Source organism: Acomys minous, assembly GCF_964271855.1.
Source record: "Acomys minous genome assembly, chromosome: 1".
NCBI classification, from domain to species: Eukaryota; Metazoa; Chordata; class Mammalia; order Rodentia; family Muridae; genus Acomys; species Acomys minous.
Window position 1 is genome coordinate 7,474,897 of NC_140483.1, and position 26,239 is coordinate 7,501,135.

The 26,239-nt window shown below is 41.8% G+C and overlaps 1 protein-coding gene across 13 annotated transcripts in view; it reads right to left on the bottom strand.

Moving 5' to 3' along the window:
- ESRRG (estrogen related receptor gamma) overlaps positions 1-26,239 on the bottom strand; it is a 604,250-nt gene that overhangs the window by 201,677 nt on the left and 376,334 nt on the right. The window contains exon 1 of one of the 13 annotated variants that reach the window (XM_084773282.1): positions 16,275-16,480. The exons of 11 other annotated variants lie outside the window; for them this stretch is intronic. In XM_084773282.1, the coding sequence (XP_084629408.1) occupies positions 16,275-16,330 (56 nt within the window). In that variant the 5' untranslated portion in view covers positions 16,331-16,480. Of the gene's footprint in view, positions 1-16,270; positions 16,481-26,239 lie in introns of those variants that run through there. One more of the 13 variants, XM_084773285.1, reaches the window with a different exon arrangement.

Consider the following 26,239-nt stretch of genomic DNA (forward strand, 5'->3'; position numbering starts at 1 on the left):
ATCAGTACCAGAATCATAAATTACCATCTTCTCTCTTCCTTCCGTCACGCCACCCCATCCCAGCAAGCCCCGGAGTTTTTCTGCCGTTGCTTTGTTTAGTGGTTTATTCTGTTTTAGCTCTTTTCTTTCTTTCATTCTTTCTATGATATGGAGAAGTTTATTGTAGCAGCATGGGAGAAGAGGTAAGGGAGAGGGGGGAGAGAGAGAGAGAGAGAGAGAGAGAGGGAGGGAGGGAGAAGAGAGAGAGAGAGAGAGGAAGGGGAAGAGGGAGAGGGCCGTTCTTTTCTTCCTTAGGGCCCTATAGGGAAGGCTTTAGGATACAACTTGGCAGAATGCATACAGAAGGGCGCATATGTCTAAAATATTCCATCTCAGCTTTGAGAAGTAAAAATGATTCTGGGGGCGGGGGGTGATGGGCTAAAGTCACAGACATGGTGGAGAAAAGGTACCCTATCACAAATATTTTGCAAAAAAAAAAAAAACCATAAATGAAGGAGAGATGTACCGGAGGCTCTTGGGTACAGTACTCTATAAAGAGGTGCTTTGCATCAACAAAGAAGACACCGAAGCCATGTTGCTATGGCTTTGTGGTGGTGTGGAAAATACTGCTATGCCTAAGCGGAGACAATCCTTTGCCTTGTGTCAGCTTCCTTTTTAAGCTGGCCTTCCTCAAGCACTGTCACTCACACACACACACACACACACACACACACACAGCACTGTGTTATGTATTCTGTGCAAAAGGAAGCTGGCCACACTGACACTGGGCTATTAGCAGACAGGCACGTGGTAGCACGGAGTATAAATTTTAATTGAGCATAAACACTTGACAAAAACTCTCCTGAGATGTTTCTGGCACATTCCAACTGGCAGTGGCACCGTGGTACTATGATTTGACCCTTCTGTAAACTTATGTGACACCAGTATAAATCTTACTGCCTAACGTCACTAATGTTCTCATTGGAAACATCTAAAGAAGTGGAAGACAATAATTTTAATGACCTGAGGCAAAGCAAGCTGTATCTTCAAAAAATAAACAAATACATAAAATGCCAAAACAAAATGCATCTGCTGAGTAATTATTGCAAAGGGAGAGGACGGCTTTGAATTCAATCTTCAAGTCGTCAAGCGAATTGAAATTCTGGCTTTGGGGAAGTCTCAAGGGCAGCATTAGGAACGCTGGATGAAGATCCTAGGTGAGAGAATAGCTCAGAATTAACCGATTTCCATTTAAACTGGACTGTATACAAAAAGTCATACTTTACACCTTAACCATTCAGTGTTTTCATGCTTTTCTCCAGGGTCCCTAGAGCTAGGCCTCCACCTGCGCACACTTGGTAGTTTCTCAAAACAGGACCTAAATTTTAATGACTTAAAAATTTGCAAAGAACTCTAAACAACCTTTTTTGAGGCAACATGAGAAGTTTCTGTATGCTGTGTAGCTGATATCAGGCAGTTGGTTATAAAGAACACATGTCAAAAATTAATTTTAAATTGGTATCTTCCAAACTCAACTTCATTAGCTACCATTTATTTATGAGCCCTTAACTAGTTCCTACTCCTCACAACGGTGCTTAATATCATAAACAGAAACGAGAAGGTGTTTCTGAGGGAAATGAATGTTAGAGGGCAGACGATGGCAAGCTAGCTTCTTAGGCGATATGAGAACTTGGAAATTAAAATGCAATTTTTTTTTTTTTTTTTTTTTTTAGACAGGGTTTCTCTGTGTTAGCTTTGGCTGTCCTGGACTCGCTTTGTAGACCAGGCTGGCCTCGAACTCACATCAGTCTGCCTGCCTCTACCTTCCTGGTGCTAGGATTAAAGGCGTGCACCACCACTCCCGGCTTAAAATGTAATTTTTAAACTGGTATGGTGGCGCACACCCTTAGCTTCAGCAACTTGGAGTACATGCAAGTGGACATCTGTAAGTTCAAGACTTGCCTAGTCTGTGTAAGGAGCTCCAAGCCATCCAAGGTAATACCCTGCCTCAAAGTAAATAAGCATAAGTTTTAGAGCTTACATAGTTCACAATGACTTACTTAGAAGTTCCTTGCAAATAACATGTATAGTAAGACATTCAAACTAGCAGGCAATGCGACTTCTACAGTAAAGTCAGTGGCAAACACTCAGAACAGCAACAACAAAAATAGCCCACTACTTTAAAACTTTCAAAAAGTAAGGAAGAAGAAGAGGGAGGAGGAGGAGGAGGAGGAGGAGGGGAGGAGGAGGAGGAGAAGAAAGGGTGAAGGATTATATTTTTAAAAGGGCATATACGATAGTAAAGCTCGTGAGCATGTGGGAGGGGGCAAGATAGACTGTCGGAATTCTGACTTTTGACATTTGGGAAGCATTCTAAATCAGTGTATGTGATGTTGCTGGTCACAGCATAGTTTTATAAACCTCTTAGTCTTGGAGGTCAGTGTAAATGACATTACACACACATGGAGAAAAATCTGTATTTACAAGTTAAGGTTTATGTGTGTTCATGTGTACAGTATGTGCATGTGTACACACAATATAATTTCTCCAACTAATACACTTGCTATTTCCTTTTCCCAGATACCTTACAGAATATGACCGAGTGCCAACGTTCTGAAATATAAATTGGTTTTAACCCCAAGAAGAAATGGATATGTAAATTGTATATTAACAAGTGTTCTCATTGGCAGCTTTCTTGTTCCTAAGCAGTGTTGTTTTAATAATTGTAAGAATGTAGAATCTATTGTTCAGCTGCTTTATTTACCTGCAGTTTATTTTCTTTGTCAAAATTATAAGTCAAGTAATCCAACTAAACATAAAAAGAACAGAGTAGTCAATATAACTTTTTAGAGATGAGAAAGACCACAACCAAATGACGCTCCATCAACTTTTAATTTGAAGCAGGGACAATATCTGTAATAGTAACTTGTCAACCTTACTCTACATAAATGACTTTTGCTTTATTTTTTTACCACCCCCAAACAAGTCCTAAATGGTTTACTCCCTGAGTTTTGGGTTTACAGTATGAAAAGAGAGAATGAATGCATATTTCTAGTTTGCCTTTTCTCCCCTACACAGAGCCATCTACACAGTCCACTGAGCACTGTTTGGTAAACAAGGAATTCAAGTCCAGCATGCCTTGTGTCTTCCATTTCTGCATGTCCTTCTTGAAGCAAGGCAGGGGTTCTGTTTTTAGTACACACTTTGGTTCAGCGTTAATCCTGTTTTATGTTGTTCACACCTGCTGATGACTGGCAGCCTGCTGATGGGCTGTGTGTGGCTCAGGCTGCTGGAGAGGAATCCACTCTCTCCTGTGAGCAGGAGCACTGCAGGAAAGCTCCCCAGCCAGTCAGCCTAAGAACCTATTCTGTAAAATCCTCCTCATCTGCAAAGCAGGATCTGGTGTCTCCAGTTTTCTATACACACACACACACACACACACACACACACACACACACACACACACACACACACAAAGTAAATCAATTGGTCTTTTTCCATGAAAAAAAAAGTGAACTCCACTTGGCTATTTCTTCTTTTTGAGCTTTTTGTCTCTTTGGGTGAAACCGATTTAAACACAGTGTTTGTGGCTGGGCGGGGTGGGAAGTCACCCTCCTCAGGTGTAACAAACTTAGCTTACACTGTCACCAGCTGCTTTGTGCCTCTAGTAGGAAAATCTGGGCTTTAAATGGTTATGTTAAAGTAGTCCTTGGTGCATTCATAGAATTCTGCATCGAAAATGAACACAGAACATATATACATCCACAGGCTGGCACTGGTACCCACAGCCTGGCCAGGGCAGAGATATGTAGGCACTAAGGGCACTCACTCTCTTCCCACTGTGGCTATGCCCCTGAGCTGCATGTGTTCAGTAGCAAAGGGAATGATTGGTAGCAGCAATAAATTAAGTCCATGTTACAGACAGAGAACAGGAGTAAAGGAATACTCCAAGATCGGCAATGGGACCAGGAAAGGTAGCCACTCAAAATAAAACAAAAACAAAAACAAAACAAAACAAAAGATCCAGGAAGCCATTTCTGCCTCTCTTCTGGAACAAGGTATAAGTGGCTGTAGACTCACTCAAAGGCACAAAAACTCACCCAGTCCTGACTGTGACCTCAAGCCAAGACACACTCTGTCCTGCACAGGTTCAGTGGTGGCCTCCAAGCCCGTCAGGCGCCTACAGAGCCAGCTGCTGCCCATAGGTGGGTACAGAGAGCTCTTCCTGGGCAGTTCATGGCAGCCCTGACAGGTCTCACACATCTAGGGAGTCCAGAAACCTTTTCCAAGTTACTGTGGCCAATAAAGCATTTGGGTTTCAGCATCAGTCAGAGAAGCCCCATCCACTGACTCCTCAGAGGGGCACAAGGCAGGTGCTAAGAGGGGTTCTCAGAACATTTGAGGTCAAAACATCAGAGGCATGGCCAATCTTGCTCAAATTCCTTTAATCCATTGACACTGTGCTCTCTGAAGAGGGCACCTCTGACTGGTGCTCTGAGTAGAAGGAAGGGACGGGTGAGGGAAGTGGGTGAGAGGGGTCTTTGTCAGATGACACCTTTGCGTCGATTCTCAGAATCCTCAGTGTTGTTCCTATAGGGCAGATACCAGATAACCACACTTTCTGTACTTCTGTGCCCAAGACACTAGACTTGGCTACTCTCTAACGATAACAAGGGAAAGTACGCAGTTGCTAAACTGATGTTACAATAGACTTATCAGAGTTAAATACAGAATTCATGCATCTTCCATACTCTGCTGCAGCCCATCAGAGACTAAGGACCAGTTGTCATTTCCAATTTGATTATGGAATAGGAACAGGACAGAAATAAATTCAATTGTTGGGCCAGATCGCACAGAATTGCTGATATTTGACCATTTTTTTGACCTACAAAACAGCAACTTCATATAGTTCGACCTAATATAATTAAAATCCCATTGTATTATTTACATGCAAAATTAAAAATACTCTAATGTTTTAACAGGTAATTTCACAATTTGGAGCTTGGCCTTTGTGTTCTTTTTTTTTTTCCCTAATCTTTCAAGGTTTGTTTTTAAAGTTTCCTATAAAAATTATAACACTTACCCATGTTAAAAGTTGAAACTGCACTTGGGGGGAGGGAGGATGCTCGGTGATCAGGTCCAGGGTAGCCTGTGCTTGGATCTAAGTTATGATGCACGGCATCACAAACAAAAGAAGTCAAGGTAAAACCAAACAAGAGGCCTTGGGTACCTAGGCCTAGGAGTTAGAACACCCATCAGCAACCAGGGGATAGAAGGGCTTTCGCTGAGAGCCCAGTAGAGGGATGACTATCAGAATCATCTCTGGGACAGCCACACAGGACCACCATGCCAAGACTGCATAGCCTGTGCTCAGACCGTGCCAGGGCGGAAGATGGCAGAAAAATCTTTTCCCTGTAAAACTTCAGTAAAAGAAACGGAAACATAGACTTCTCTCCCAGTGACTTTGTAAGTTTGCTTGAGACAGAAAGATTCCAAGAACTGACAGTGCTGGTGGCTGGCAGATCAAACGCTATTTAGCATGCTATGTGTAGTGTTGGAGATGCAACACACACCTTCAGACAAGGAGGGGACGAAATCCAGCCGCTGAGCTTGATCAAGGTACCTGCTGCCACCTCACAGCGCTGCTCCCGAGCATGGCTGCTTGCGAGCAGACTTAAGACCACCTTATTTTGATTACAGCGCTTTCCTCAGGCAGGAATTTTTATTTCATTTTGAATCTTAAAACCATTCCATTTCCAGCCATGCATTTTTATGTTTACAATTGACATCTTCATAAAAGAACGGAACCTTTGAGCGACAGCTTGAAAGCATGAAGGTTGCCTGCAGTGAGGACCTAAATGATTTTACACCTAAATGGAGCCCAGTTGTTTTTAGTTAAAATTTAATAATCCTTAAACTGATGACCTTTCTTCCACAGAAAGGCCCCGAGTTGCAAAAAACGAACTTTCCAATGAAATATATTTTAAGAAACTAGTGCTGAACAAAGGGCTGCTTAAAGCTGAATGCTTTGTCAATTTATCAGCTCCTGAACACTCTCTGCCCCTCAGTCCCCCACTGCTGGGGGAGTGTATGGAACGGTGGTGCCTCACTTAATCGAAGACTATTGATTCGAGTGTGTCACAGTGATCTCATTGAGAGTAATCAATAGTAATCCAAAATCAATCATACTGATCTTGCACTACCATTTATCAAATCTGAATACGCCAAATTATTTGTAGACATCAAATTACAAAGACAAGAAAATAGCACAATTGGGAAAGTTAATGGTTTGTATTAGAAAGCAAAATCAGTGTCCTTATTTTTTTCCCCAGTATGGAAGAGTACTCTAAAATGGACTATTATTTAGGCAAAAATATTTATCTTTTCAGTAAAATATTATCTTTTCACTAAAATTTCATCCTAAATTTACAATTAATCTCACCCCACTCATAGTGTTTGCTTTTTGTTTGTTTGTTTGTTTTTTAAACTGGACCTCACTGGTTCAATTCAGCAGATGCCCACTTACTGAGCCCCCCAAACTTAACTGCAGCACACCATCATTTTACAAGTCTGGCAAGCTAAAGTTTCAATGCCTGTCACTCAAGGGCTCAGAAAACAAGGAGCCTCAATTGACACAGAACATAACTGAATCTTGGACCATCAGCCATGGTGTTTAAGAGACCCAGAGCGGGCCGGGCATGTTAATTTCTCCAGAGAACGGCAAGCATACATGTACCTGCTTATCAAAGACACTGCTCTTGATGCTAAAGGTTCCTTTATCAACATATCCCCTCATAACTTAGTCAAGGTAATAAATCCTTCCATTCATTAGCACACACTCACATCATCCCCTCCTTTACTTAAGGTGAATAGGAAAAAAGGGGGCCCCCCGAGTGTCTGAAACATTTACTTTCGCTAATGTAAAAGTGCTGGCATTTTACTTTATTCTGATAAGCTGGTGCCACTGAAAGAGATTGTTCTTTTCTTATTCAAACCTATCAGCATTTCGTAAAAAAGCTCTCTCAATCTTATCAGGAGCATGAGCCAGCGTGGTTACTGAAAACAGTCTGCGCTGCTGCTCTTCTCTCTCTCTGCCAAGCTATCTGATAAACCTGCAGCTAACGAACTGTATTTACACACAATCAAACCAAAGTTGTATCTTCCACCGTGCTGCAGCCAGATTCCAGTTTGCCATTGGTTTTTCTGCTGTGACATTAACTTAACAAAAATGTCAGCAGCTGAGTACCCCAAACTGACAACCATCGGGAAAACACTATAAAAGCACTCAGGTAGAATGTTCAGCAAACAGAAACAAAAGAAAAAACAAATGGGAGGTGTTGGAGGCAATCTCCTTGGAATTTGCAGGGAAAATGAAGGGCACTGCCTAGGGACAATCTAGGACCCTTTCACCAAAGTATGGTCCTTATCAAAGCAAATGGAAAGAAACTGATTTTTAATGTGGGCATACTTCTTGGGCATGGAGAAGGGTGAGTGTTCAGAGAACAGTATTAGGGCTGCCAGGCACTGCCCTTTCCCTCCATCTGGAGGCGGAGCAGCTCTACAAGGCTCAGAAGAAGACAATAGACACCAAGGAACTAACCCTGGAAACTGGAGACAAGAGAGAAAGTAACACTGTCACATATGGGGACCACATCTCAGGACAGACTTGTCAATCATTAAAACCTTCATAAATGCTCTAGACATTACAGTTTTGGTCACTACAAAGAGATAGGAAAAGAAACAAATACAATTGGAGTGGGGCTTTTTGACCTCCTATTACTTTTCTTATTTCTTTAGACTTAAACAACTGAACATCTTCACTATACAGGTATGAAAAGAGGCACGTCATCCAGGTGGTCGGCTCTTCACTTTGGTCTCTGGAAGGTCTCCTACCAGGTGGTAGTTCAGAGAAACTGAAAAGAGGCCTCGTTTGGGGGTAGAACTTTAGGGGCATGAAAACCAACGATGACATCTCTAGAACAGAGAGAACTCTGAAAAGTTCTTGATCAGAAGGGTCACAAGGCATCCTAGTACCTAGGAGAGAATTCTGTGCCGAAGCCTGCGCATATAAAACCTCCGTGTGCTCCTCACCTCCCTTGGCCAACTGCTTAGGAGAGAGCAGAGGAGGATAAGCAAACTCGCCTGCCCACCAGAGGCCAAGTCCCAATGCTGTCCAGACTCTGCGCACATGTGTCCCTTTCAGATGTGTAGACCAACAGGAAGAATTCCCAAGCACACAGCCCAGTACCCTTGAGCTGTGGTTCTACCCTCCCATGACTGCTTAGGCAGGACTCAGTCAAGACTAAAGGCAAAGGGATGCTCTGTTATTCCATGGGGCCCAGCGACCACTGATAACAGCCACTTTCCTGGGAGAAAACATGGCTCTCATTAAACACGTTCACTCTTCTCTCTCCCTGATCATGAGTTGATTACAGTATAACAATCCTTCTCAAAGTCTCAGAGCTGTTTTGTTTGACTAACGAGTAGCTCCAAAGGAAGCTTCTTCAGAATGTTGCGTTTGGGCTAAATTGATTTACCATTTAACATGGCCATCTTTGGGCTTGGGGGAAAATTAATGTACTATAAGGAACTGAAATTGTGGAGGGCAGAGGGAGGTCTAAAGGACAGTGCACAACTGAAGGACACTCTTAAAAGAGAAGGAGAACTTCCAGTATTTTTTCATGTGATCTACTTTTACTAACTTCGTATATAAGCTCAAGGAAATTCTTCTGACAGTTGTGTGTATGAACAGCTTGGACAGTATACCTGGGAAAACATTTTCATTCATACTGTAAGTATTCAGAGAAAAGGGAGCACATTTATTTGAGTAAGCCTTTGCTTAAATTCTGAAAAGCCATTAACCAATGTTTGTGGAATAGATGAAAAAGAAGTTATCATTTGCAAGATCATTGTGAGCATGGTCGGGGTGGAATTCAGCATGCTTCTGCTTATTGTCCAGGCATAAATTCTTGACTTGGTTTTAAATTTTGTTCTGCATACTGATTAAGACAGATAAGCAGAACACAGAAGCAATTTCTATTTTACTTTTAAAGAAAAAGGTAGTCAAAGCTCCACAAAGGGAGGATGCCTCCTCCTCAGAACAACCGTCTTCAGAACCTTGAGAGCCTCCGGTGGCTTTTATTTTTTTCTTATTTTTGTTTCACAAATAAAAGTAGTGAGGGCTTTTCACACCTCAGGGATGCTTGCCTGGCATTGAATCTCACAAACTGGAAGAAGGATTTGAAAGAACTTCAGTTATACAATACTTATTGCCCTCTATGTACTGCATAATCCTATGGTTAGTTTTAAATGAGAGGTCAGCAAGCAGCCCGGCTTTCCTCACTCTCACCCTATCCACCCAATCTCTGATGTATGTGGGAATTTACTGCTTGCTTTCTTTATATTTAGTAGCATCCTAACCAACTGTTTGTGGAGAAGGGGGATGATGGAGCGGAGTTAAATTGACACGTCTGTGATGTGCCTGGCAGCCCTCAGTGTGCCCAATATTAATTTGTTTTCTTTGGCTAGGTGCGTGCTGCCAATGTGTATTACACGTGAGATGCACTTCAGTCCCGGGGATGTAAGTGCTGCATGCAATTTGGTTGCACCGGAGGCCACAGGAGAAACCACAGAAACAAGCATGCAATGAAAACTGCTTCATACAATTAAAATATAAATTCATGTTTAGGTCCCTTTCAGAGCATGCAAACCAGTCTTAAGGCCTGATGAGCTGTAACACTGTTAATATTTGATAGATGTTAAATCTCAAAGCCAGTGTTTTGTTCCATAGTCTTAACAGCTAGCACTGTATGCTAAAATCTATAGTTAAGTGCACACATAGACCTTTGCCAGTATACTGAAATAGATTTCAAATGACAAGTGAAAATGCCATTTTAAAATAATTCTACCTTCCTTTTGTTGATTTGCCTTAACAAATTACCTTCCAAATCCAGAGGCCTTGCTACAAATTAGAATGACCATCACTTGAAGAAATTAAAACATATAATGCCAGTTCTTCTCAAACATGCAAAAATATCTTTCAGAAATCAAAAAGAGAAATCCATCTGTACAATATATACATATTTGATAGAGCCTTTCAATTTAATAGTTTATAATAACTGGCAAAATACTTAAAAAAAAAAAAAAAAGAATGCTGTCCAAACTCAGAGAAAAAGAAACATCTGACACTCAGGGTGAAGTACCAGGAAGAGAAGACGTGGTAGGAAAAAGTCAGGATGGAGATTGTTTTAGCTGAGGCTTCCTCAGACCTTACAGAGTGAAAGTCTAGCGTGAACTGTGACAAGACTTGGTCAGGTGAGCCCTTCAAAGAGCAGAAAGCTGTCAGTCAGCACCTCTGAGAGGGACCCTGCCCTGATGCCTTGCTGTAAATGACCGGCTTGCAGGAATTTTCCATAAACACAAGAGCAGGAATTTGATAAAAGTGTCATGCAAATAAATATAGGTAGGAAAGAAGCCCAGTACTTTAAAGGAGCCTACGAATTAGAGAAAGAATTAGAAGATTAGAAAAGGCAATTGCACGAACATTTTCTCTCAACACACACTCAGATTTATTAAAGGAAAGTCACAAAATTCTAAATTTACCTCACAGAATAAAGCTGAATTAACAGAAGCCCAGAGTGAATTTTAGAGATACAAGACACCTACTAATTGTAGCCATTTTCTCTTTGAGAAAAATAATCAAGCAAATGACATGCTTACTGAGTACAGTAATAGAAATTCATGTTTTTATATTTTTTGAGAGCTGCCCTGATTTTTATTATCATATATTTGTCAGGCCAATTGTATAGGAAAAGATGTAGCCAGGAGCTATTTCACAATATTCTACTGGATATGGGCTCCATCCATTAAATTATGCATTTACCATCAGCAGTTGATTTCCTATTTTACAAATTATTTATGATTAATAGATGCTGAATATATAAGTGAACATAATTTTTTAAAAATTAAAATCAGACAAAAATGTGCATTCTAGGTTACCTGTCCACCTGCCCTATGTGTAATAGTTAAATCAATTCTTTTTCCAATTGGGCCTGATAAATACTTGAGATATGAATTCCAGGTTAAAACCATACCTGGTAAATTTAGCTAGTAACTAGGTATTTGTTCATCACACCTAAGGCTTACTTTATTAGGCAAAAGCTTGAGAATAATAAAAAAATTTCTAAAGTGAATATATCCCTTTCCCCATACATATGTGTATTTCACATGCAGTTGGACATACAAACACACTCCCTCCCGTTTGTATTCCAGCAGCTGCTTGTGCTTTTAAAAGGACCACATGTGAATTTACTTATCAGTCATAGCATCGGTAATCTATATCCATGTATACGTGGCCACAGGAAAAAAATAATCAATGACAAAACATGCAAAATGCAGCAAGAATGTTAAGCTGCAGAGGCGCCTGGTGTCATCCCTGCACTACCAAAGGCATGCGAATATGACCGGAGAGAGGCGAAATATTTCACTGTCAGGGAGCAGAGAAAAGCGCAATTCATTTCTATCTCATGTGTTTTAGGACAATGACAATTTAATACAATACCAGTGGGTGTATAAGAGATAAAAAAAAAAAAACTGAACAAACTGGCCCAACATAATCAAAGATTTTCTCCAGAGAGCTGGCTCGGCCAGAGCTCGCCTACACTATAACACATCAACCTGGTATTGTTTCTCTCTCCTGTGAATTTGCTCGGGAACCAGACTCAGGGAGCAGCTTATCTCCTGCGATGACTCGAAAGTTCTATAATCCTGAGCACACTCCCCTCTTCTTTCTAAATGTTTGCGGGGCAAATCTAGAAAGTTTATTTGCTATTAATTGGTTGCATAAAAATCAGTGCTATGAACGGCCACTTGTATATAAAGTATCAGCCAGGGAGCGAGCATTTTTAACTCAGTCTATGAAATCACATAAAGGAAAACCTTTCCCGCTGAATATCATGGGACAAGCACAACAAAGAAATAGTTTGTTTAGTCACTAGGCTAAAAGCGATGTTGAGGAATTTTTCACAAGTGACACAGACTTGCAATTTGGACATTGTACTAGCTTTCCGAAGAACCACCTCTTCTTTGTCTGTAATTCTGACGGGCAGGAGGGATCATGAAAGTATTGTTAAACAGAACCCTACAGAAGTTAGCTGCCCTCTTTGATGAATAGCACCAGGTATGGAAAATTAATTGCAAAAGTATGGCCCAGCTAATGAGATGGTCCTTATCTTTTCTCACTCAAGGGAGCACAAGCATTTTTCTGCTGGCTCAATATTTTACAAAAATGCCTAAACTGTTACTAAATAAATAAATAAAAATCTGATCAGAAAACATCAAAGCCACTCATGATCATAAATTCTAAGATCTGAACTATTTGACATTAAAAGTGATTCTCTGTGTTCTTTTCCCTTTCAGCTAAAATTCTTCTCTCCTTCTCTCTCTCAACTTTAGGAAAAAAATAACAACAAAAATCTTTTTCCCTGCTAGCATTTTTAAAAGCTGTATCTTAATACCATTCTTCAAGAATTAGCAAATATCTATACATTACAGGTCAGATTAAATTAAGGAAATATATCAAAGACTATCTATCTATCTATATATGCATATATGTACATATAAATATATATATATATTAAAGGAACAGCGCTATCTTATTGGGGGGAAATGCTAGAAAAATGATCATCCATGCAAGAGAATTAATGGCTATCCACAAGGGCTTTGCTAATAACATGGGTTAATTACCACTGCAACACACTAGGTTCAGTAAATAAAGCTGCACAGCCACAAACACATTAAGACAAGAAGCCATCACTGTAGGAAGGAACAAGCCCCCACCATCGCCCTTGCCTCTGCTAAGAAGGGAGGCTGTTTAGACTCACCACCAAATGTGCACACCGTAGTGCCCACATACCCTAACACAAAGGGCTCATGGAGGCTAGGTGCCTGTCACTACCCCCATTCAACATGTACTCCATTAACTCAGAGACATTAAAAAAAAATTTTTTTTGCTTACTTCAAAAGGAAAAAAATCATGAGTTATATAATACAAATTACTTGGCACACACACACACACACACACACACACACACACACACACACTATATGCAAATATAGTTTAAGACATGCACAATTTCATTGAGAAACAGAAATGTTCTGTTTGATTTTGTGGTAGGCAAGGTTACAGGATTCTACAGCCAAAGAGAGCTAATTGCTGCTGGCTGGCATGTCCAAAGAATCAGAAAGAGAGAGAGAGAGAGAGAGAGAGAGAGAGAGAGAGAGAGAGAGAGAGAGAGAGAGAACGAGCCTGAAGACCCCACCTATACCACCTACCTTTAAGGCTGCAGGTGTCTGCAACAGATTTATACAGAAGGATCAAGACAGAAAGTAGAAAGTTCCAAGCCTGGAGTTTGGCTTTTCTACCTCAGAAAAATAAACTTAAAGTGCCTCTTGATGTCTATCTAAAGGAACTTGGGCAGGCTCCTATTTTTCCTTAGAAAAGAAATGTACCTATAGCCATTATGATTTAGGCTTTTGTTTCTGCTGAGAGGTAGCCAGACTTCTTTCTTGTTTTTTATTCTCCGTACTTCCCCATGATAGGATTACTTTGGGAGAAGTCTATTTCCAATTCAGGTTAGCTTTTCCTAAGAACACATGAGTCAGAGGGGAAAATAAAAATCAACACCCTGACACAGGCAGAGGAAACCATACACAATAAAATGTGCATAGCTCTGAGCAGGGTCCTTAAAAACATGAAACTGCTAAATGTTCACTATCTGGATTTCAATGATGGGAGCTGGAATTCCCTAAACTGCCACCTCTTCTCCTTGTCTGTGTTGGAGTGTTTCAATTGCCTTTTTCCAACAGCTGTGACAACTGTTAAAACAGTCAGTAAAATTAAGTCCGCTCTATAATCCTGTAGTCAATGTTACATTTTAATCAGAGGTTGAAAGGGATTCGTGTGACGAGCGCACTCATTTAGAATGATTACACAGACACATATGTCAAAACCAGCAGCTACATTATTTCTGCTTATTTATGCTATCAGCTAATATTGCTTTTCAATGTGAAACAAGCGTCACAGCATTGTGTTCTTGAAAGTGCTGGCACCTTTCCTAAAATTAAAAAAAAAAAATGTATGTACTTACATAGTTAAAGGTTAACATTTTAAGCTCTCTTAATGGTGGTCAATAAATTGCATGAATCTTTTTAACAGCCTCCCAAGCAGAAATGGTCCAATATTTTCCTTAGAAACTGTATAACTCAGGTTTCATTTCTGTGTATACACACGTGATGGGGCTGAAACCAGCACAATTACTATGAATATTAATAGCATGTATAAATTCTGTGGTTTATTAATTGAGACAGAGAGGCAGATGCGTTGCTCAGCCCTGGATCTTTCGGTCTGTCCAGTGAACCACGTAACCACAACAACTGCACCCACACAATAAATCTGTATTTTTAAAAGATGACTTTTAATTGATCCAGAAAGAAAGGAAGGAAGGAAGGGAAAGGAAGGAAGGAAGGAAGGAAGGAAAGAAAGAAAGAAAGAAAGAAAGAAAGAAAGAAAAAAAGAAAGAGAGCTAGTTTGAATCTTGCGCCAAAGCCAAAAGGACATGTGCCCTGGTTCCATTTAAATACATCTGGTCTAAGAGGCTTATCTAAACTAATTATTCAAATTAGGTATAAGAAGTTAAATTCAAGGAAACTCCTTCTTCTATGAACCCTTTGGAGGGATAGTCAAAGTTTGCTTTCTTTCTTTATTTACGAGACAAAGTTCAGACTCTGGGTGAGCTTAAGGCTTTCCTGACAGGAAGACATTTACGACTGATTCTGCCGTTCCACGGCTCAGGTGCGCTGACCTTCGCACTGCACCTGATTGGGAGGTCTTACCTTTGTTTGTACTGCATTTTTATTCTTGAGCATTTTTAAGGTTGGCTCTTCCCTCGAGTGTTTCAAACAAACGCGAAGACAGCCTCTCGGTGTTTCAGATCCTGGTCTCGGCTAATAGTTCCTGTGAGAGAGCGTGTGCCTGTGCCTGTGCGTGTGTGTGCACTCACACTCACGCAAACACACGCTGGCAAGTAGAGGCTACAAACTACTTCCCATCCCTCACTTGAATATAATGCAAAGCAAAGGGCAGGCTCACTCAGGAGAGCTAGTGGGCTTCCGCCGCCAACACACTGCCCCAGAGCCCAGAGTTTTATGTTTTCTTCACAATCTATCAAGAGAAAGGTTTGCCAAGAGCACTCTTTTAAAAATTATAACAGTTGCTATTACTGTAATGCGAAAGCAATCTAACTGACTCAACAGAAAGCAAGAGACCAGTGACAGCTTCCATGGTCCACTGATACTTTATCTTAACAGTGGGTTGAAGTTAAGTTTATGACCTATTCATCTACACAAGAATGCCCAATTTGCTTTCCCTACCCGCTCCTCCACTCACTGCCCCTGGACCTTTAATCAGCTAGAATATCCAGGAAGGTATTCATAAATATGGAGTGAACTTCATTTAAAGAAGTGCCTTTTTTATATATGTCTGGACGTGATACATAGACCAAGCCGAGGACCTGCACATTGTCTATTTAAGGGAAGATTTTTTTTTTAAGTCACTACTGTTTCTTCTTCAGTTTTCTCCCCTTTAAATATTTATAATGTGTGAAAATCTCAGGTTACTTAATGGACTGATTTGCCAGTTAAGTACTGACTTGATGCTAACCACACGAATACCATTACCCTAGCTCTGAGCGGCACAGGGCTAGTTGCTAAATTGTTCTCTGAAGGAGAATTAATAAATGTACAATTTTGCCTCTAACTCTGCGCGGTAAAGGGTGACACGGAGTTTCAAATCTCTGTCAAACTGCAAATACATAAGAGGCACTCAGTAGTATAAATCATTTTGAATATTGTATTTTAAAACATCTTTCCTAGGGAAAATGGGTCCGGGTAAAAGATGCATTTTAACAGTTCACTGAGCATTGGTGCCCAGCGCCTATTCTTAGCACCTGAAAGAGAAGCGACTGTCACCCAGCTGTTTTAGTGACAGTCACAGGGCTGCCTCAAAGGTAACACTGTAGTCAGAAAACAATTCTCCACTTACTGAATTAGGAGATCACCCACCACACAAAAGGCACCAGACAGACACCAACAAGCACCCACGCACGCCAAACACCCAGATCACTACGTGGGTCCTCGAGCACACACGCTGCCCTGTCCACACTCCCCGCACAGACAGCCCCCCCCCGCCCCCGCGCCCGCGCCGAGTTGCAAAAGGAAAGAAAAAAAAAGGTACCTACTCTTCTTCGTAGTGCAGGGAAAAAGATTCAGGCAGGCAAAGTTCTACCGAATCCATGTGCGCCCGGCAACCATTATTTGTGCACCCCACCTATAAATCAAAGTTTCCTTGACAGAGCCCCGTGCAATTAACACGCGCGTTCTCCTGGTGACAAGCCCATAGGCACGGCCAGTTGGGACCGAGGCTCGCACACTCTCTCCTAATCAAGGACTTAAAGCCCCGATTGGAGCTTATTAATATGAAGTAGGGCTTTACATATGCAGTCCCACCGGCCCAGGAGCGCCTCTGATTGGGGGGCTGCTGCCCAATCAGGAGGGAGGCGACGCGAGGCCGCCGGAGCCGCAGCCTGCAGGTAGGCAGGGCGAACCGCCGGGAGCACGGTGGGCAAAGCTGCAGCCCGGCTGCAAAAGCCCTACGCGAACCGCAGCTTTCCCCGTATTTATTCTTTTAATTTCTACCCTCCCACATCCCCGAGAAGCTTTATGAAAAAAATAAAAATTTTTAAAAGGGGTCGGGGGCGAAAGAAAGGGGGAAATATCAAGCGTAACTAACTTAACTCACTCTACGCTAAGGAGATTCATGGTTGGTTTTTCTAACCTCAGACCTATTTTGTTTTTGCAAAGAAGAGCTCATGCCAATTCGATGAATTTGGCCGAGGAATTCTGCGGACGAAGTTTACCCAGCCTCACTCTGTGTGTTGACTGCTCCACCGGGAGCGACTGCTTTTTACTTATTTTTATTATTATTGCTTCCTGTGCTCTACTTTCTCTAATTAGCTTCTACTAATACCTTTCCTTGTTGTGCCCTGATATAAAGGGCATTTAAAAAATAAAATAAAATAAGACTTTCTTCGACATGGTTTCAGTCTAAGAACTGACCTGACGGTCTGGTCGACCCCTGTGGGGTGGAAGGTAGCTTCACAGAAGGACAGAAGAGAAAAAATTGTGGATACAGTTGGAGAGAGGGCCTGTGCAAATTTTGTGGGTAAACATTTCTTCTATTCATATTGTCTCTCTCTCTCTCTCTCTCTCTCTCTCTCTCTCTCTCTCTCTCTCTCTCTCTCTCTCTCTCTCTCTCTCTCTCTCTCCCTCTCTCTGATAGATGAAGCACAGCTTTGCAAAACAAAGGTAAACAATTCAGGGTGTACTGTCTGCTTAATTTTTCAGGTATGGGGGCGCACTGGTGGGGGCCGGGGGTGGTGAGACAGCTCCTTAAATATCAGGGTACTTCGAGCAAATCAACATACAGTTTTTGTGGGGAGAACATAAGGCAGTGCACTTAAAGTATCGTGAGGCATTTACTTATTTCAATGCAGGGTTCCTAACCAGAAGACTATATATATGTATATAACTTTGCTCAAAATATTTAGCATCGAGGTAAAGCATAGATTATGGGCATCTTCATACAACACACCTGGCTTGTTTTAAATAATCAACTCAGAAATATTTTGCATATTTCCCACAGCCTGGCCTACAAGAAACAGTTTCAGGCAGATAATAATATACAAAAATTATGGTGACTCAGTCAAAAGTGTAAAAGACAATATAAGAGAAAATATGTTTCCCCTCATAATAGTGTATGGGCTGCTTTTAATTCTCATATAACAGTGTATTATTGGTTTCTATTTTAAACTATAGGATTTTTTTATACTAACAAATGTACATTTGAAGCAGATAGCAGCTATTTTTTGGCAGCAGAGTTATCTGCTACCTTCTGGGGGAGTGGAGGTTTTGATGGAACTCAGCTTTCTTGCTTACCACCCTCTCTCCTGCATCTCACATCTACAGGGTAGAAATAAGATCATCTCTGCGATCAAAATAAAACAGCTCAGATAGTCAATGTGTGTTAAATTCACCACATCAGACTCAACTCTCTCAACCCTCTCAGATTTTCTAGGTCTTTAAGAAACAACACACTAAAATAGAACATCCACATTAAAATTCAGAATTTAAAAATGACAGGCACGATTTTGTCGCCCCCCCCCCCCGACCGTGTATTTAGCTATATCCAAGATAGATGCTCTGTGTGCTTTAAATGTGCACAAGTTTCTAGAACCAGAACTCATACAGCAAAAGAACACTGTGCTTAAGAGTACTGTATAAAAACAGGTAGTAAAAGCTTAATTACCAGTGGCATTATGCTGTCTATATTGTTAGATGTGAACTCTGCAATTAAGATGTAAATTTGGTTGTGAGCAGTGAATTAAAAGAGCTTTGAGATGGAGAAGAAAATCCGAGCATTCTGCAGACACCCAGTTTAAAAAAAAAAAATAAAGACTTGCCTATTCAGTCGAAAATGAGACGTGTAATCAGTTTACAATTAAAGAAATAAATAAAAATGCATTCTGCAAGAAATGTTTTTTTTTCTAAAACGCAATCAGAGAAATACAAAAGCTTATAGTGCTTTGCAAAGAAAAGCATCTTTTCAAAAATTTCAAAGTAATTAATAGATTTATATACTTATTATATATAATATATACTCATATTCCAATAGGAGTTTCTTAATTTGGTTCCAGAATATTTATTTAAAATTTAAAATGATTCTGTATCCCTGACGCATCTTACCGTCCCCACAGAGTGTATTCCTCTTTGCACGTGTGCAGTGCTCTGTACTACATTTGATCCCATTGCATCACCCTGCTGTGACAGTACCTGACTGGGACTCCTTCGAAGGGGCCGTTAAAGACAAGGTTTGGAGTCAGCTATTTACCGATGAGCCTTAAAGTCACTGCATAACCTAGAAACAATCTTTGATTTCCCCACATTTTCTTATTTGGGTAACTTATTTGCTGTCATTAGGGGCCATTTGAGTTCTCTGCTGTGTATTTTGAAGAGAGACTTAGGCTCATGTGCACACACCAGTCTGTCCTTGGTGTCCACAGAGAAACATGCACAGATGTGCACGGTGTGATTCTCCGACCCTTCCCTAACTGCGTTTCGCACCGAATGACCAATGTGTGGCAAGTGCTGCTGCGTATACCCTGCCCACGACCCCACGGTGCCACTTGTAACCTTGAATCCAGCGCAACCAATTTAAAATAATATCCAAGTACAATAAACTTGCAAAAAGCTTGCAGGAAACTATACAGACATACAGATCAAGGCATCTCAAGAAGCCTTCCCAAGTCACAAATCTCTCTCTCACCTTGAAAGAGGCAGGAACAGAAAATCATTAGTAATAAACATGCCACCTGTAAAACTGAATTAAGCACCCTCGAACCTCGGGAAAACTACAGAAACACATGGGGGGGAAGGAGGGTAGGAAAAGCCTGGGTAAACATATACTGTCGATCTGTATATGCACTTTATAGTCTTTGCACAAGAAGTCCACCCAAGTCAGGAAAAACTGAACCAAACAAAATGACCCCTGAGGACGGTTGCGCAGAGAATATAAACAAATTAGTTACTATCAGCCTCTCACACATCAGGCCTGCATTCTATAAAGAATTCCAATCTTTTCTTCATTAGACAGCGTAGTCACAAAAAGCTGAGTGTCTTCAACAAATGCAGAGGCACCAAGCTCAAGTGGAGGGGAGGTTTCGCTTCTATTTGATTAAAACAGCAGCAAGCTGGAAACAAGAGACAGGCTCCCGTGAGTTGTGTGTGGCAGAAATCTTACTACCTGTCCATCAAACCGTGTCCTCAGCCGTGCTAACCCTGTATGCCTAGATTGGGCAAAGATGAGGAGGGACTTAGTCTTGGTGTCATGCTTGTCCTTTTACTGATTTCTGTTTCCAGCTTCCTCCAGGAGCGTCAACAGGATAAACCTACTCAATTGTTCACGGTCGTCTTGGGCATGTTTGGAGGTTTTTTCACTTTACACTACCCTTCTGTCACGTGTTACATATTTGAAAGCCAGCAGCCTAATACAGTGATATTTCTAGTTTGCCTTGTAACCTACCATTCCAAATTTTCCTCTCAAGTCCTTAAACGTTTGAAAAGTAGATTTGGCTTTTAGAATCACTCTCCCTCCCCCCCCCCGCTCCCCCCGCCCCCACCATCTTAGACTTGTCATATACAGTGCAATGTATCATAGCACAAAAACATAACTAGCCAGGACTATCAGAAAGTACCGGCTTTGAGCCCCAAAGAAGACCAATGATAAACATCCTTCAGGAAAGAATCTTAAGTAACAAGAAGGGAAGGCCATATGCCACACGCCCTGCATGGCCCTCAGAAGCCCTCTGGCCTTGTTCAGGGTCCCTCATCTAACTGGCCCTGGTTCTGTCACTTGGGGAAGCCAGTTTCTATTGTGCCAGGAGCCTGCTTTAGCTCGCACCTTTTCCACTGAGAACACAGACTTCCGTCCAAGTCAGGACACCTACTTCCTGTTACCACTGGACCTCTATCAATCCGTTGCACTGCAGCGTTTTGTTGCCTTTCATTTCTAGGGCACAGACTTTGATATTTCAATTATTGTCTCCATTGGCAAGAAGCAATCATGTCTGCTGCAGGTGGTCGCTCCTACAGAAACACTAACAAAAGCCCGTGCCTTCTGACAGACCTCTCATAACACAGATCTAACCCATGCCCTAATGATGGAGTCTACGCTTTCCACGGAGTCATTGCTTCACTTCCAGAACACACCAAACTCTTTTTCTAGTGCATGTGTGAGTACGTGCATGTGTGCGTGTGTGTGAAAGTGGGAGAGGGGGGGAAAAGCCAGAGAAAGATAGAGAAACTACTTGAGGCAATTTGGTTTCTCTTTAATTAATTCAGAATTATTTTGCTTGCATTTTGTCCGGGTAATACTATACACTGGGAAGTGTCAGTAAAAATTAAATTATAAACTACAGTCAGTCCGGTGGGAAAACTGACTTTAGTTCCACTGCCTTTCCAAGGCCCTCGCTCTGATAAAGCAGGATGCATGTTAAGGTGCCTTGCAAGCTCTCTGCAAGCTGCATGGGATGCACTGATGGACGCATAGTTAACACTGTGAAATTATACATTAATAAATGAGCTGCAGCTACATTCTTTCCTGAATGTTAAGCATCATGAGCTAAATGCAGAAAACATTCAAGGTCAGTGTCCTGTTTTTAGACCTTTTCAGGCGGCTGCAGTCAGTATTATGATAATCAAGCTTAAAATATTCCTATAGAAAGGGTAAATTAGCCTTTTCACTTGAAAGATGATTATGATAAACAATAAACCTAAGAGGGGACAAAAATCCCTATTTTTAAAAGCTATAAATCGTTGACTCAGTGATGTGTGTGATAATGTTGTCCAAAATAAAGGGGGGTTTCATTCTGACGGAAAGGAGGGAGGTGCAGAAACAGTGGAAGAGGGCTTGGAACAAATACGACAGACTTCTGAATAAGCAATACGCAGCTTGATGCCAGCAAAATGATCAAGTTACCCACCTTAGCCACCCCATTAAACATAAAGTACATTTGAGGCTAACTGTGTGTGTGTGTATATATTCCATCACACACACACACACATACACACACACATACACACACACACACACACACATACACACACAAAAGCACATCTCCCCCTGATGATTATCAATATAATTTGAAAGGTTTCTACCCTGAGAGTTTCCATTAACCCTTTTTGTCCAGATTTTCAAAGGACTAGGTTAAAAAACAGAAAAGAGAGAGAGATCGATCGTACCATCAGATAGCCACATAAACAGGTTAAAAGAGTTCATTAGACTTTTTTTTTTTTTAATGTTAGAACCTGACAAACTTCTAAGGATCTGCTTCACAAATGCCTATGCTTGATAAAAATCTGCTTCCCTCAACCAACACTGATGAACTGGGCCTGTGTCTGTCATACCTGCAGAAGCCAGGAGACTGTCAAACAAAAGACCTTATAGGAAGGAACCCTGGCCTGTTCTGAGGCAGGGCAAGGGTTCATATCTTCATGATGCAGAGACAGAACAAGGCTTCAGTATAGTCACTTTGCCCAGGTAAATTTTTGTTTCTTTCTGTATCAAATTGGAATTGGAAAAAACAATCTTATAGTATTGTTATCACAATTCAACAAGTTAGGCTACATCAACACAGTGGACTGATGCCACCCCTCCTTATACTGTCAAAATTACTGGAGATCTGATATGGAATCTTACTGTTATTCTCCACAAAGTGAGCTTCCTATCCATATTAGCATTATTTTTTGAGATCTAACTGAAAGAATAGGTATGAGAGAATGGTACTGTAAGTCAATTGAACTCTGACTTTGGGTCATTCAAGGTCTTAAAACAGAAGAAAATGAAGTACAACTGTGACAGTACTGACTGACAATTTGACAGAGTCTAGAAATCATGGCTGCTGGCCGTGGCTCTGGGAAACTATCTTGATCGCCTTACTGGAGGTGTGAAGAATTGTCCACTCTGGGTGGCACCATTCCCTGGTTGGGGTCCTGGATGCATAAATGGTGAAGGGGCTGGGCAGCAACATGTATTCATCACTCACTTCTTCCCAATTGTGATAGTGACAGAAGCAGCTGCTTCAAGTTCCTGTTGCCTTGAGTTCCCCACCTCAGTGGACTATTCCCCTAACATGGGAGCCACAATAAGCCCTTTCTCCCTTAAGTTGCTTTTGTGCTTTTGCCGTGACATATCACAGCAACACGAAGATAAGCCTAAAAAATTATCTCCTACAGTAAAATACAGATAGCCTTTGCCTTAAGATCTGTGGATCACCTGTTATTCTACCATGTGTGCACTGCTGAATGAAATGAGAAATGAGCAGGAGCAAGGCCAGTCATCGCCCTGACAGCAGCCATCTTGTCTGATGAGGCCGACAGTGCTGGGAGAGTCAATAGAATCAGCGGGCTCTACAAATAATTCAGTTGCATAGTGTCCCCACCCCCGTGCCTCCTCACACACACAAAGGGGGAGAGAAAGCACCTTCTGCAATTTTTCCTTCACATCTTTGACTGAAGTAGTTGAGTCAACAATGACGTTGGTGTTGATTGTCCCAGGCAAGAACAGTCCTCACAACTCTGCTGATGAGATTAACCAAGATCTCTGTGTCTTTGTGGAACTTTATTTTCCTGTGCTGAACAGCTGCCCATCTATGGCGGAGCCGTGAGCATGGACAATGGGAAATTAGAGGCAGGGATAAGCCTGGTTTAGGAGTTCAACCTTTGGATCTTACAGGTGTGTGGCTGCAGAAAGCTAAGAGCCTTAACACAGGCTATACACCTAGGTGGTAGGACAGTCCCTAGCTGAAACTTCACACTTATCCCCTTCCCTGGGCCTGGTTACCAGCAAGCTTTGTGTTAATTCCACCAATGCAAAAAAAGAGGCCACGCTGAGATTCTGAGATCTGAGTGTTCAGAGGACAAGGCTCTCTGAGGAGCTGGGACACTTTCAAATGCAGAAGATAAATTCCACATGTATACTTTGCCCACAAAGCATAATAGAATCTCTAAATTCACACCTCTCTCTTTTTTCTTTTTAAAGATCTATCTTTGTTTTTAAGTGTGTGTGTGTGTGTGTGTGTGTGTGTGTCCAAGTTGGGTCTGTGCACACAAGTGCAGTGTGCACAGAGGCCAGCAGAGAGCATCAGATGCCCTGCAGCTGGAGTTACCAGCCTCTGGGAGCTGCTTAGTGCATTAGAGGAACTGAACTCCCCAGTCCTCTGCAAGAACCCTGTGCACTTTTAGCTGCTGAGCCATTTCTCCAGCTCCTCAAAGTCATATTTTTTTAAAGGGGAAGGAAGTGATGCATCGTTGTCATTGTAAATTAATTCTCTTACCCCCAGCAAACACAAATAGATAATGGGGTGGCCATTTCCTTTGGAGATTTAGTTTTTACAAAGCTTACTCTCCCCCCACACTCCAACACCAATCTAACTGCAATTTGTAGAGCTGGGCTGAGTCTGATGGCAACCCCAGGGAGAGTAGTAGAACTTGGCAAATAGTCTTATCAATGATTTAGAAACACAGAGATTGTGTCCTGGGTGAACAAAGGAATAAGTGAATAAGCGAGCAAATGAACTCATAATGACTGCTACCCCTCCGTTAATTGTGATTCCTTTTAAGGAGGCCTCTGTGACTGGTATAATATAAGGAAAATTGAAAACTGAAGTCATTCTTTTTTTTTTTTTAAGAAGATAAATGGGTAAGTAAGAGAAAGGAGGTTTGGAGGAGAAAAACATCAAAGAAAAGAAAGGATGCAAGCCAAGGCTAGGGATCTGGGACAGTGCTTCAGCTGCCATTTTGCGGTGGGCTACTAGACAGTACCCAGGGAAGAGCTGTGAAGGTGCGATGCTTCACTTTATTTTTCTGTTCTCCAAATATTCACACTGGCTAAGTTTTGGGCAACGAAAATCAAATAAACAAAGCGGCTCCATCAGTAACCATCTTTATGACCAAGTCAGACTCCGTGGAAACACTCACTCCTGTGGTAGGACAAGCACACCTTCTCCAACACTGGCTCAGATATGTGCTGTGACCAAATCTTGTTTTCACAAAGCCTTTGGAGTAGCTCTTGTGTGCTGCATCCAATTTCCACATTAAGAAATCGTATTTCTTAAACTTCAACCATTAAGCTTTCCTTGGTGAAAAGTGGCCAGAGATCCACAGGAGCATGACCCCGCTGCTCTTGACTCTCTGAGGTGTTATGCTAGAGCTATAGTGGACACAGATGCTGTGCCCATAGGAGGCAGGCTTCCCCTAATGTGAGAGGAGGAGGAGGAGACTGATGGGCAGAGAGGGCAAAGGTCTCACCTCAGGCTGCTCTCTTAACTCTTCATGAAGTTCTTCAAGCAATCCCTGTATGCTTGTGCGTGAGTGCATCATTGCATGCACTGTGCACGTGTGTGAATGTATGTATATGTTTGTAGGTGCACGTGCACGTGCACGTGTGTGCTCACTTTTGTGACCGGCAGAGGACAACCTCACCTGCTCTTCGTGTTTCTATGGAACTTGCTGAGTAGGCTGGCTGGCCACGGAGCCCCATCAATACCCCTGGTCCCATCTCCTCAATTCTGGGCTTACAAGCCCACGCCATCACGCCTGGCTATTTTACTTGGGATTTGGGCATCATATGTAGGTCCTTATGCTTCCACTGGCGGGCAGTTTGCCAAGCGAGCTGCCTCCCCAGCCCTCACGCCCTCTTCTTTTCATCCCTGAAAGCTGACCCTTGATGTGCACACCTCATAGTAGTCAGAGCCAGTTTTCGTTTGTTTTTTTTTTGTTGTTGTTGTTGTTGTCATTTTCATAGAAAACCAGACTAAGTATTGGCAATGTGTCTCAGCAGATAAAGGGGCTTGCCACAATGCCTAACCACCCACCTGAGTTTGATCCCCAGGGCCCACGTGCTAACACATGGGAACCAGCTCCCACAAAGTTGTCCTCGGACTCACACAGACGTGCTGCAGCATTCACGTACCCACACACAACATTAAAATTGAAATAATTAAAACTTGAAAAGAGAAAGGAGAAGAGAATCAAACTTTAGATACAAAGTAAAGTCAGGCAAAGAACTCCCTATCCCATTTCTCTAGCAGGGTAAAGCAACATAACTGGTGATGGTCGGTAAGCTACAGTGTGTCTCACGAACTTCAAGCCTGCCGAATGCCAAGGTTCATAGCGTCTAAGTCTGCACTACAGAAAAGCCCAATCACACAATTAAAGAACCTGTTTTAGGTGTTTAGTTCCAGAGTTTACTTGAATTAGAAATCTAAATAAATCAAAGACAATTTTCATTAGAGAGAAAAGAAACTTAATTCGCTCTTTGATAAATTGGAGCTCAAAACAAAGTAGTGAAACTTAACAAAGGGGCCAGCGAGATGGCTCAGCATGTAAAGGGGCCTCCAAGCCTGAAGACTTGACGTTGAACCCTGGGGGAGTTTAGCTGTTGACATTTTAAAATGTGGATAGACTATTTCCCACTTGGGCTTCTTCTTGCTCCTTACAGTCATCTGGTATGACCTGAGGAATAGTCATCATCATCATCATCATCACTGTCTTAGTTATATAGATGACAAAACCGAGGTCCAGGAACCTT